General features: G+C 41.8%; 1 protein-coding gene across 1 annotated transcript in view; it reads right to left on the reverse strand.

The window, feature by feature from the left end:
- Window positions 1-13,723, reverse strand: part of LOC103360909 (T-lymphoma invasion and metastasis-inducing protein 1-like) — a 33,047-nt gene that overhangs the window by 6,776 nt on the left and 12,548 nt on the right. The window contains exons 6-18 of the mRNA XM_008286843.1: window positions 13,499-13,723; window positions 12,193-12,378; window positions 10,676-10,822; window positions 10,498-10,572; window positions 10,073-10,243; window positions 9,744-9,848; window positions 9,260-9,341; window positions 8,956-9,042; window positions 7,974-8,186; window positions 7,455-7,555; window positions 1,212-1,397; window positions 508-576; window positions 42-167 (exon numbers count right to left, since the gene is read on the reverse strand). Of these exons, the coding sequence (XP_008285065.1) occupies window positions 42-167; window positions 508-576; window positions 1,212-1,397; window positions 7,455-7,555; window positions 7,974-8,186; window positions 8,956-9,042; window positions 9,260-9,341; window positions 9,744-9,848; window positions 10,073-10,243; window positions 10,498-10,572; window positions 10,676-10,822; window positions 12,193-12,378; window positions 13,499-13,723 (1,773 nt within the window). The remainder of the gene's footprint in view (window positions 1-41; window positions 168-507; window positions 577-1,211; window positions 1,398-7,454; window positions 7,556-7,973; window positions 8,187-8,955; window positions 9,043-9,259; window positions 9,342-9,743; window positions 9,849-10,072; window positions 10,244-10,497; window positions 10,573-10,675; window positions 10,823-12,192; window positions 12,379-13,498) is intronic.

Here is a 13,723-nt window from a genome sequence, read left to right on the forward strand (position 1 = left end):
TGTCTGTGTGTGTCTGTGTGTATTTGTGGTACATGGTGTACCTTAAACTGATCCACGCTCTCCAGCTTCTCCAGATCTGGAACCAGTCTCGTCCCATCTTCCAGGGTCTTAAGAAACTCAACTTGGAACTCCACCATTTCCGGCAAATTGCCAAACAGTACATCCAGCTGGAGGAAAAGGACAGTTAAGTCAAAAACTCTTCTTATTTTTTAGCAAACAAGATATTTCATTGTCTTATTCTTCGTTCCTGGCTACAGCCAGAGCATGGAAACTCTCAAAATGTAATACAACCAAATGGATTTCACTCTTGCAAATGCATATAAAACACTTTTACTTTGCAAACCTCCTCTTCGCTTTCTCTCTCTCACATCATCCACTCCTCTTGTCCTTGTACACAGCTACACTTTACATGATTATGTAACCCACTTTTCTTCGAACATTTCAACAATGCAGGCGTTTAAAAGCCAAACTACCCCTAAAAAGGCATATGGGGATCATCTGACATACCTCATCCTGAGTGAGGAAGGTCTCTTTCTGCAAAGGGGTTAAATATCTCCCGATAAGACAATTGAGATCCTGCAAGACAAGAGCGAGCTGTGTTTGATTCAGGTTGACACAGTTTCACATGAGCAGATAAATTAATACGACCAACCACTGCAGCATTCGTGATTTAAGAGTCAATTTAAACCTCACGTCCTTTCCAGTGTTTTGCCCATGCCTTATTGCATTAGCAAAATTAGTCCCACCACTGCGCACTCAAACATAAAACACACCCACATGTCTCTTTGAATGTCTTAATGAGAACAAATTTTCCATCAAACAATTCCTGTAAAGGTTGTATAATACACCATCAATCTTGCACAGTGTGATTTCTATAATAAGCCTATCCATTGCCCCCTGAAATGAGGTATAACATTATCAATAGCCTTGACATTATCCCATTATAAACCATCTCTAACCCAGTTATTACACTGAGCCCAATTTATGCCGGGTAGAAAAAGATTAGGCAATATCGAGGCAAGGGCACAGCTGTGTCCCCCCTCCTCATATCTCCTGGGACACAGAGATAAATATGGATTGGTCATATGGAATAGGTAATGCGTAGGGCTAACACCACCAAAGGCAGACAGAAACACAGATCGATGGACAGGCGGGACACACGCGCTCACAAATACCATCTGTTTCTTACAAGTAAGCCGACGGATACTGACTTTGACATAGGTGCGTTCGGTCTCCACAAGTTCGCAGATGACCTTGCGGAGCTTGTCGGCATCAGAGAGCTGTCGGGGTGTCGCAGGAGGTGGAAAGGGTGAGTCCGGGCTAGGCGAAGAGGACACACACTCCACGGGATTCATATCATGGAGACTGCGGCAGAAAGCAGCGACCTGCTCCGTACTCTGTAAAAAAAGAAAGAAAGACAAGAGGCAGATGAGGCTTTAGTTTTAAAAGGACTAAATTATGCAACTCCAACTTGAAGTCATTAAAGGAAATGTACAAATATCAATCCATCAGAACGACAGCAGCACCTCAGATAATAACATGAAGGTGCCACTTTCTACCTACTGATGTGCACAGATTCATGACTGTGCAGAGAGTGAGCCTGGAAAGAGGCAGAGAGGCAGCTCTAAAAAAAAAATCATTTGCACTAATTTGGTCTATTTTCAGTCTGTCATAACAATGACTTTCCGCCTCCCTCTCTTTCACTCACATCCCTCTTTTCCCTGGTGTTTTCCTCCTACTGACGGATCGGTGGTGTAATGATTCATCCCTTTCACAGAATCAAAATATACACACTACAGTGCCAGTCCACATACAGTACGGGTTGCCGTGGTGACCAGCCCTGATGTGCATTAGACTATCATTTTGGACAAAAATAGACCCCCACTCGGCACAGCCTACATGGCTGAACTAATACGGTTACGTTGTTCGCAACAGGCTACAGCCTCACCATCCAAAACACAAGATGCTATTTTACATTAATTCAAGCACGAAACGGAGCGCACAATGAGCTCTATTTGTATCCATCAAAACCTTATTTAGTTTCATGAGGTAAGACTTTAAAGTAAATGATACATAACAGTTAACTTAGAAATTAACAAACAGGTACCAGAGACCACTATCAGGTGTAGACATCACTAAGAGCATTACAGGGAGCTGAGAGGTCTCTGTTTTGTAATATATGAAGTTTTATGGGCCAGACAGAAGCAATTTATCCTGCCACACCTATAAACTCCTCTGGGAAATAATAATAATATAGCCTCCGCACAGCTGCAGAGGATGGAAGGTTGTAGTTGTCAGAAAAAACTTAATTAAGATCTGACCTGTCACTCTCATGTCTGAGGGCATCAAAACAACTTTGTGTTTTTATTATTCAAAGCTGCTTTCCATAAAAAACACACAAATGAAATTGCGAGTTAATTTCACAAAGAAACAATTTTTTCCCCTCATTTAGAAACAAGTAAATGTAACAGCGATTATTCACAAAAAAATGTGATGGAAAAAAAACAAAACAATAGACACAAAAAAACAAGAAGAACACCATGTTGTACAGTGACAGCCACGGTTGTTCTCATGCGGCTTTGCAAATGACAGCGGTTATTAGCATTGTTATCTAATCAGACATTCATATGTGAGGCACGACAGCCATTTGTCCCTCTTGACAGTGTTCCCGAGATAATCAGACAGCTCCCAGATCAACAGATGAACTAGGAAGTGCTATAATGTCTGCAAATGTGATGCATTTAAGACTAATGCACAGGTATACTTTAAAATTTGATTTGTAGTGAAAGAGATTTGTCATCTTTGACATTCTTTTGCTGACTAAAATGTTCAGAATAAATGCAGCGTATACAAGTAAAGCCATCTGAATGCAGAAAGTGGCTTTACAAAGTCAAGTTACCTGACAAAAATCAATTGTTCCAAACATCCAATCAATTATAAACTTTACTGATGATGATGTAGAAAGTCCTGCATGATTCTACACATTAAAAAAAATAATCAGCATAAGAGATCAATTGCGATCTTGTCTATTGGTATCTATTAAAACACATCACAATGCTCGAGTTTTCCTCAGTACAGTGTGTCTGTCTCCTTTCCTGATGTGATGAGATTGTGCACATGCAGCCCAAAATGCAAGCTAGGAAAAAAAAATCCACATTACAGAGTAAAGCAGCAGTAAATGCAAAAATAAATCTAATTCTATCCAGGCCGGTTTGTCAGCTGAGCTCAAGTTTGACTGAGTTTTACAGCCCAGTCATCCTCTTCACATTCTAGGCTAATTAACACCATGACAGCTCTGGGTGCACGGACAGTCATGACATCTCAGAGAGAGGAGAAGGAACAGAGAAGGAGGGGGGAGGATCAAAGCTTTCAATATCACAATAAATGAACAATATGTAAATCAGAGATGCTGTCATGGGTAAAACTGTGCGATGCCAGAGACTATCATCTCCCCCAGCAAATGAAATATAGATTAAAAACTGTTTCAAAGCCTAAAAGCGCTGACGGAGTCGAGGGAAGATTGCATGTCTGCCCTCTGAAACTGACATAAGCCTGAGATCCCAGCTTTGAGGTGCCAAGACTCTCCAACAGTCAGTCACTGCTACAACGGTCAGAGTTGTTTGTCAGTCATGTAAAGCCCAAGTAGGACCAGTACACACTCCTACACACAGTGTTCCATGTTGGCATGTAGTGGAGCACCACAGTGATTATGGGGAAACTCTGCGACACAACGGTGACTCACAGCTTCCTGTTGTCTGTCTGTAGCAGCCAAGAAGAGGTGTGAAACAAACGCTGAGAAGGAAAGGTGTTTGTTTTGTTTTTTTAAAATCTCTTACTGGGATAACATAACAGCTACAGAAGAGCTATCCAGGTAAAGAAAAGAGATACATGGAGAGAATCTCACCAGGTGAAGCATGTCATAGACGGACTCTGAGGAGCGCTTGCTGTGTTTGCTCCACTTCAGGACGGACATATCCGGGGTGCAGGTGGACAGTCGGCGCCAGTTAAAGTGTCAGAGCGAAAGAGACTCCAGGCTCTGGGAAGATGCAAGTTTACACTGCGCCTCTCCAAAACATTTCTCAGCCCTTTTGTCCTCCCCGGATTTAAAGAGGAGGAAAAGGTGCTGTGGTGCTTGTGATGAAGGATGAGTGAAGCTGCTCAGCCTCCTCCTCTCCGCCCACCAGTACTTACAGCCTTCCAACTCCCCTTCTTATGCGCCTTCACAGTCCGCTGTAGCTCTGTCACTGATATTCTGCTTGTCTTCTCTCCCTCCCTCTTTCTCTCTTCTCCACAGGCTGGGCAAACTAAGGCACACAGTGTGAGTGTGAAGATCTGGCCAACTCCAGCAGCAGCATTGTAAATGAGTCCTGATAATCCTCCGGACCGGAGAGAGAGCAAGAGGAGCAGGAGGAAAGAAGTCTCCTCCTCAAGGTTGCGGTGGAGCAGGATTGGCTCGGTAAGCCACACCGCAGTAGAATATAAATGCAGGATTTGAGGAAAAGGGGAGAGGGGTGCTGCAAAGGCGCGGACTACAGTCGAGGGTGAGGACAGGGAAAAACTGCTCTGGATGGTTTTGCAGGAAGAAAAATGGGAGAGCTGGAACTGTTCAGACATGCCTAAATATATTTATTATGTAACAAATCAAACAAGGTATTGGATCCTGCAAATAGGTCCCAAGTCCAGAGATGGCTTAGTGACAAACAAGGAGAACACCCCTGCTGATATTATCACACATTTAAATGCCTTCCATCTCTGAGGAGACTCCAGAACCTATTTAACAAGTGAATCTCATGACTCACTCTTCTGATGCGTCCTCATTCACTCAGGTAATTTTCTACATTTACAGATTTTCTCTCAAGAGCACCTCAACAACAGGTCACATATTTCTACACTGAGATTGTCACAGTGATAATAAAAAATAGTGTAGTCACTGTTATTCAGCCAAGCACAAAGTGTCTATCATTCTGCATTATAAACTTGCCCACTGTTCTTAATGCAGCAGGTCAGAACCAAAGTCTTTGTACTGAATACGCGGCACCAAAGCTAGACAGCCACACAATGTGATGAGCACAATGCATCCCAGAACAAATAACTGTGCCCAGAAATGGACAAAAGGAGGCTGTATTGAAAATATATATATATTTTTACAACGAGCAGTGTTCTGGTGGAGTTTTGCCTTGAATTGAATGACTAAAAGATTTGTTTCTGTTCCAAATCAAAAAAAATAAGATTCAAATTCTACAAGACTTACTTGCTTACAAAAAACTTCCAAAAGTAAAACCAGATGAAAGAGTAGACTTTGTAGCCACAGTGTCATCGCTGATGATGTTGTGAGTTTTCACTGACTGCAGAAACATCGGCTGTGATAAGAAGTCATGGGACACATGAGGGGTTCACTTCTCAAGCAGAACCAAAGAGCAGATAAGCTAGCAAACATTTGGATTTTGTTCTGCGTTAAAAGTTCAAGTTGTGCAAATGTACTGTGACCACAGTTCAGAAAAGAAGACTCCTAAGGTAGAGATAAGACAAATTTTTAACCACTCTACAGAGTCCACGTTGGCAAACCATAGTTTTGGTGAGTCTATGAGGACATCTAGTTCATGGCTGACAATTTTTCCAACAATAGTTTTGGACCATTTGGACTTTAATATAAAAATCTTTGTTTACATAGGGTACCTGCTGGATTTTACAACAAGATACAGTTTGTCAATATTAAATGAACCTACATGAAATCATCCATCCATGCATCCATCCATTATCTATACACCACTTAATCCTCATTAGGGTCATGGGGGGCTGAAGTCTATCCCAGCTGACTCAGGGTGAAGGCAGGGGACACCCTGGACAGGTCACCAGTCTATCACAGGGCTACACTTACAGACAGACAACCAAGCACACTCACATTCACACCTACGGACAATTTAGAATCACCAATTAACCTCAACATGTTTTATGACTGTGGGAGGAAGCTGGAGAACCCGGAGAGAACCCACGCTGCACGGGAAGAACGTGCAAACTTCATGTAGAAAAATCCCGGGTGTCCTCACCAGGATGTGAACCAGCGACCTTCTTGCTGTGAGGCAACAGTGATAACCACCAAGTCACCTTGCAGCCCTACATTACATCATTTTTGCTAAAAATTAGTTGTTTATACTAATTGATTAATTGGTAAAATAGTTGCTCGTGGCAGCCTTAATTTGGCCTCTGAAAAAACTCAAAGCTGACAGATGAAGTAAAAGTGCTGCCCACTATACTGATTTATCAAATACCTAAAGACAAGGATGTCCTAAATCACAAAACTGCATTGTTTATTTTCAAATGTGCAGCCTCAAAAAGAAAAGAAGGGTCACATTAAGAGAGAGCTGGAAAAAAAAAAATTCCACAGCATAAAGCAAAACTTAAGCCGTCACAGTGATGGAATGCTCTGAAGATTTTTCCCTCTATTTTGCTCATTTCCATATTATCATTAACAGTTACATGGGCAATTAACTGGCATTGGTGTTTGATTAAGTGCTGCATTGTGAATACTTAAGTGAAATGATGACATTAAAGAGAGAACAGATAAACAAGCAGTGATGTGTAGAGTCTGACTTTGAAGGGCAAGAGGGATGACTGAGGATCCCACATGGACCTTTGGAATCTTTCCAGGGAGCCTTTAATTTAGTTTGGAACAGTGAGAAATGATGTAGAAATGAAGTGTTGTCATAAAAGATAAACTAATCTGCAAGAACACATCATACTTCAGCGGCTCATCAGCAGGAGCCCTGTTGTCCTTTTGAAGTCAGTTGCAGAAAGATTAAAGACTCCTGCTCGAATGTCACTGTTTACTCATGCAGCATTAGAAAAATTAGCCGTCTTATTAGCCAAAGCACTTTAATACCAGCGTGTAGGTTTTTATGATTTTTTTTTTCCCTTCTTCTTTGCTTGTCTTGATAATCATACTCGGTGCTTTCTTTTGCAATTTGTGTCTGTGTTCATTTAGAGTTAAAATGAATACAGCTCCATTCATTACCTGACTTAATAGCAGCACATAATCAAGCAATTAGGATGCAAGATTAATCAAAGACACATCCATCATTCAGCTGTTAGATTCACAGGGAACGCTTCGCCTTGTCTGGTGTCTCTAGTGCATAAGATAGACGGTTTGTATCAAGAATGCCATTACGGGAAAAGAGCAACGTCACACAGGATTTTATAGAGAAGCATGGGGTTAACACCCAAATGTAAATACGGACACTGCGCTGCTTTCATAAACAAGATTAAATGAGCCACTAACAGCTGGTAAAGCAAAACGTTCATGAGTGCCTTTTTTCCCATAATGACACAGATCTGAGGAGGATGTTGACAAGGACAAGAAACAAGCATAGGAGCCAAAATATTGCATGAAAGATGTGCCGTCAGATGTTTCATGTGGTGATGCCACCAAAATATACATATAAAAAGTCTGCTCTTACCTTTCTGCAGTCATCGAACTCACTGAAGATTTCAGAGTCGTCATCCAGGCTGTCTCCTGAGCTCTCTAGCAACAGGCCCACGCCATCGTCCAGGATTTCCTCTGCAACAAACAAAACAGTCAAGTAGTAAGAAACCTTTTTTTTTTTTTCTTTTAACGGGAGTGATATGTCTTTTATATAAGACTCTTTTAAACAAAGTCTGAGCCACATGTCCTCCCTAATGACCCTTTAGATTCACAGTGAACAAATTAAACCTTTTCTGCTTTCTTGAAATTTGCCTACTTTTGCCTTTCTGATCCATTTAGCATCTGTTGATATGAAGACATTAAACATCAGATGGGTATTAAATGTGAGCAATTAATATGCTGTAGATGATGTTTGGAGTTTGAAGAATTGCAGTGTTCAAGCTGAACATTTCAGTAACCTCTGCTGATTGGACCTGTAGATGTCCTAAATGAGTCGGGTAAACATAAGATGTACTGGATTTGCAAGACAGGCTGTATTTGCAGCGTTTCTCACCTTGACTCTGGGAGAAAATGTCAGTGTAGAGATCTTCCTCTGCGTCGGAGCGACGAGGCGGCAGGTAGCAGAGCTGACGGCGATCCACTGAAGGCAGAGTGTTGACCGTCAAAGCCAGCGAGGCTTGGGAGAATGCCGCCTTCATGTCTGAGAAATTGAGACTGTGCGAGTCTTTTCCGTTCAGCTGAAGTATTTCATCCCCCGCATTGAGACCTGCAAAGTAGGAACATCATTTGGTTCGGTTAAGTACTTGTCATTCCTCCAGGCCCTGGAACAAACATTTTCTACCTCCCCCAGTATGAGATAACAGGTAACAGCAGGTAACGACGATACATCTCATTTTCAGTGTTGACTAAGTGACCAGTCAATTCCTGATTTTAGAATAGCATTACTGCTGAAAAGTACAACAAAAATCTGTCAAAATACAACTGTGAAGACTATTAATTTCAGAACTATTCTTTGCCTTTCAGACCTACAAGCATGACCCACTTCTCTCTGCTGCTGTGAAGTGTCAGCTGGTTACACAATGCGGGTATCTTACTGTCTGCAGCACTGCATGTACTATCTGCACTATGACCAAGTCCAGCATGATATTTTGACATGACTCAACCCTTTAGTCTAACTTCATAGCAGGGCCACCAATGTGCAGCAGCTCTGGTTAAAGTCACATATTCAGCATCATCCTCCATAAAGGCCAGTGAGAGGCAGGGCAGTTGTAAATTATAGTAATCAAAGCCCTTGGGAACTGCTGCGGCCTCGAAAACCTTCCCTACCTGTTGAATAAACATGCACTAATGCACTTTTAAAACAGGGGGGGAAAAAAAGCGTTGACCTTCATGGGAGAAAAATGCTTACAGTGTGTAAAAGCAATGGAAAACAACTAATTCAACCAGTGTTCTTTTTATTTTATCTATAACTGTAGCTCATGAGTTCAGACAAATTTAGAAGAGAGTTCTTATGACAGAAATGAAATGTAATGAACCTTTTGCGAAGGCTAATCCCCCTGCCTTCACATCAGTGATGTAGAGCTGCTGCACTCCGTCTTCCTCCACCACCGAAATGGAAAAACCTGAGCAGAAAAAATAAGGTTGAGAGGTGAGAAAAGGAGTGGAGAGAGAAAGAAGGGGGGCTCATAATACATTTCTGCACTAGGGTCATGGACCATGGATCAGGTCATGTGTAGGTAAAAGAAAAGCAATTATCACATTCAAAACATCAGCACCACATATAAGAGGTTTGACTCAGAGTTTATTAGCGTCTGAGCTGAAAACAAAAACTGGTCTTACCATAACCAATCATGCAGGATTCATCTCTGTCGAACTGGATTACTTTAGTTATTTTCGAGCAGAGCTCAATTTCTTTGTAAAGCTGTGAAGAACAAAAAGAAGTTATTATATAAATCATGACACAATAGTCTACTTTATTCATAGTCTGGTGGGTGGGTAATTGACAGCATTAATTTTCTGTATTTTCAGACAAAGCTGCTCTAGCAGAGTCTTCATGAAGGAGGATCTATGCCGTGTCATAATTACATGCTGTACATACAAAAGTAGCTATAGATATTGCATGTTAAGACTTTCCAAGAATATCTCTTAGCGCACGGTCCTCCCCGGTAGCTAATTCTCTAGAGAAAACCGTTTTCTTTTGCAGTTCCTCATACATTCTAATGCAATTACTGGCATTTCTTTGAATCCGTTTCCTGACCTTTATAATCTTAAATTCTGACAGAAAAGGGGGGATAACATGATGTTCAAGTAGGCAGTTACATACCAAGTCACATACATCCTCCTCCGGTTTGGGAATGTAGAATTGCACTTGGTTTTCGATAAGGAATTTGAGTCGCAAGTAGTGTTTGGTGGGATCGAGCTGATGAGCCTGTGGTACAATAGCGCAAAGACAAATAGAATGTTTATCCAGCATCATAGCAAAGACATATTTTTTTTTAGACAGACTTCAAAAACTGGTATTTCTCCGAATAAGCTGATATTATGACAAGATGAATTTCAGTTTAAAACTTCCCTGGAGGTGTATTCAGTGTACCATGTCTTCTTATGCAAAGATGTGAATCGTCAGGTCAGGCTATTTAAAAGCAACATTACCTTGCAAATGGTTTCAAGAACGCACAGTGCAGACTCCCCTGGCTGGATGATGGTGAGCACAGGCTGGTCATTTGGCAGACACACCCACGAGGGAGTGAGGTGGTCAGGAACCCAGATGTCATTCTCCGTGCTGGGCCGTGGAAGGCTTTTCACAGTTCCCTCCTCGCTTTTCTTTGAACAGAAACATTCAAATTATGTAAACACATTATACTCCAAACTTTGATTTGATGAAATTAGGTCAATTACTGTTGTCGGTATATCTATAGAGCAGTTGCAACGTATTTTGTAGTTAATTTATCGTGCATTTGCTAACCCAGGATACATAGAGGAGCACTTTGCTAAAAATTTAATTAGGTTCTCATTTGTGCTTGACCAACTGTGCACTGATAATGTATGCAAACAGTTCATTAATAATTCCTCCTTACATTGTTTTCCTTTGTAGGATCAACATACATGCCATCTATGGGCTTTTTCGCTGGCTCTTCACCATCAGCAAACACCTGGAGAGGCACAAAGAAGGTCAAGCAGTTATATCTTGAGCAGAATTGTGAAGGATGGATGCTAAAGATAACGGCTTGTATGACAATGAAAACCCTCACGGACCTGACTGACAGTAGGGTGGGCTTTTGTCTTTTTCTTTGAGGTAGTGTCCAGACCCCAGAGGGAAGAGAACCTGCTTTTGCGCTTGCTGCAGGAACGAGACATAGCCTGTGTTCGCCGTCTCACTCCGGTCTCTGTACGAGCTGCCACCTGCAAGAACATAACAGCTCAGTCACGGCTAAAATGGATCGAATGAGGCATAGCAACAATCTGTTGGACCACACATCACATTACATTTTACAAAAATCCATGGCAACCATTAATAATATTATAAATAACAGCACATTCTCAACATAAGGGTCCAACTTAAGACAAGAGAAGCATCAGAAAGAAAAACCAATAGTGAAAAGCAGCATCTTTTAGGGAGAGGTGTTATAATTGTGAGTAGAACACATAAACAAAAATGCAGTTAAAGATATTCAGGCATTTCATGAGGACCTTGCTTTAAATAAAGGCTTGTTCTTGACAAAATACTTGGACAAAATAAAATAAGGAAAGAGATCACATGGGTCTCACTGTGACAAATCGTAAATATACAATAAATATCATATTGCGGCAGTGGACTCGAGCAGATTTCTGCAAACATGGCATTTCTAGGCTATTCATCTGTGAAAAAACAAGAGTAAAAGGCCTTTTAAAATATGCTGAAATAGGCATTATAACAGCACTGTGCCTCTAGGAGCAAGCATGCTCCAACCCTAACCATGGCACTCATTCTGTCTTCTGTCCTGTCAGTGTTTCGCAGCTCTTTTTGGACATAGTGCTGATCCAGGTATACATAAAAGTCAAGATGAGCAAATAAGAGAATTGAAAGTGTGGGAAAGCTTCTAGCAAATGTCTCTTGTTAGACATCCCAAACTGCTATCTTGCAGCTCGAACACCCATTTGCTGTGCAGCAGTGCGTTGGTGGTGGTGAGGGAAAAAGTACCTCAGTGATGTGTGAGCACATTTCTAAAAATCAAATCGATGATTTCCTCTACTACCACTGCTTTCATATGTGGAGTACATAACCTCGGTGCAGCAGTGGGTGGAAAAAAAATGAACCAAAACCTCCCAAACAGGTGCCCTGTGTGAGACCGAGGCTCCAAAATAGCAGCCATCATGGAAAAATGTGGTTTTACACAATGCATTTCAGTTTCTGGAATCGATTGCCCTGCTTGGAGAGTTACCAGGTGTGCTTAGTTATGCCACAGTGTATTTTGAGGGAGATACAGTATTTTGCTTCACTTACGATCCAAGAAGCTTACATAAGATAAGGGCAACACAGTGTTGACAGAGATCACCCTTCAACTGAGAGGTTGAAGATTTGATCACTGCAAGAGCTACAGCTGATGTTGCTGAAATAGACTTGAGCTAGACGTGTGTCTCAAATTTCAAATCACATTTGTGAGCGCTCCAGCTAAAAGCAGAAAAATATGAATCCATGTCAACTTGTTGTATAAAAGTATATCATGGCAATGCTTCACCAGCTTAAATGTTGGCATTTAATAAACACGTAGAAGCCAAGAGAGGATATTTACCAGTGCATGGAAGGAAGAGACTGAGAATATTCCCAGTCGGCCCATTGCCAGCTTGGTGGGGCGAGAGGCGAAGGCCAGAAGCCGTTTGGGATTGGGCAGCTCTCCTCCTTGCAGGCTCGCCAGGTAGCATCGGAAGCGAAACAGATCCATGTGAAACTGCTCCAGGTTCTGCTCCCACAAGAATATCTGCAAGGTGAAAGATAGACAACAACACATCCAGTTAGTTGCTTATCAAAGCTCTTATTTGTCAACTTCAGACCATGGAGCATCTTCTCTCCTCCCCACAAGCTCTGTGAGCAGTTTTCTCAAATTGTTGCCAAACTGCACTCTCCGTGCCTAATGGTTTGATGTTTACTGGGGCAGTAGAGCAGGACATTGTGATTATTCACTGGGCTGTTCCCTCCCAGTCACGGTCCTGCGCTGGTGTTTGGAAGAGGTGGCCAGTGCCATAGCGGAGGGCTCTGTATTACTGCCAAGTAACCCAGAGACGAGAAAGAAACAATACTCCACATTCCACTGGCAGATAAAGGCTGGGAGCGCTTTAGCTTTCTAAGGAGCAGTCCTATATCCATTAAGTTGGGCACAATTTGAAACCTGACACTGCCAAACAGAACGGCTCTAACCAGGCACTGCCTAAATTACCAAACAAAGGCTATTTGATCCTCCATGTAAATAGACCTTTTAAAGACAATTTATGTTTTGCAATTAATTCAGAGAATGGCAGGCTCTTGAATAGCACTGCATACCATGTTAAAAACACAAAAATAAATCTGCTGATAACTTTGTAGCATTAGGAGCCTCTGTAAACTGTTGCTTAATCTCCTCATACTGCTCCCTGCTTAGTTCATCCTCCATTTATAGTATTACAACAACCTGGGGATGCTATTAAAATGCCTGCTTACGTACGATACCTGTAATTAAGCAAACAAGACACAACCTGAATATGTTCTGAACGTAATTGTTATTGACATACAGTTATGACGAGTGGAAAAACATCTGGCGTGTTATCGTAGTTTGCTAGTAAGATGAAATTGAAGTTCATCCTGGAAACAATCCTTCTCTTTGAAGCTTAACAGTTGCGTAGATGTAATTTTCCTGCTGTGGAACAGAATCAAGACAAAAATATGACATCAAACAGGTTTGTTTCCGCTCAAACTGGGACTTCTATTCAAAAACAGTGATAGTTCTATCCTTAACTGAGTGACAAACGTTCCACCTCAAGACTTCTCCAGTCGTGAAAAATCCCTTTTAACTGCCTGACAAGTGGGAGAAAGGTGCGCAACTAACAAAGAAGCATGAAACCTACTTGATCCAGGATCGTCTTCCTCTTCTTGGTGTCAGTAACAGCAGACAGTTGCATGTCTCCCATCTTCTTCATCTTCTCATCCATGTCGATTTTCTGCTCCAGCTTCTTGATCTCAGCGCGAAGTAGCCGAACTGTGTCCTCTCTGTGATGCTGGCGGGCGACGGCAGTGGCACATGCTGAATGGATGGCTGTGATCCAGTTCTCCAACTCTGTCTGGCTGCAGGT

Source organism: Stegastes partitus, unplaced genomic scaffold, assembly GCF_000690725.1.
Source record: "Stegastes partitus isolate 25-593 unplaced genomic scaffold, Stegastes_partitus-1.0.2 Scaffold472, whole genome shotgun sequence".
Lineage (NCBI taxonomy): Eukaryota > Metazoa > Chordata > Actinopteri > Pomacentridae > Stegastes > Stegastes partitus.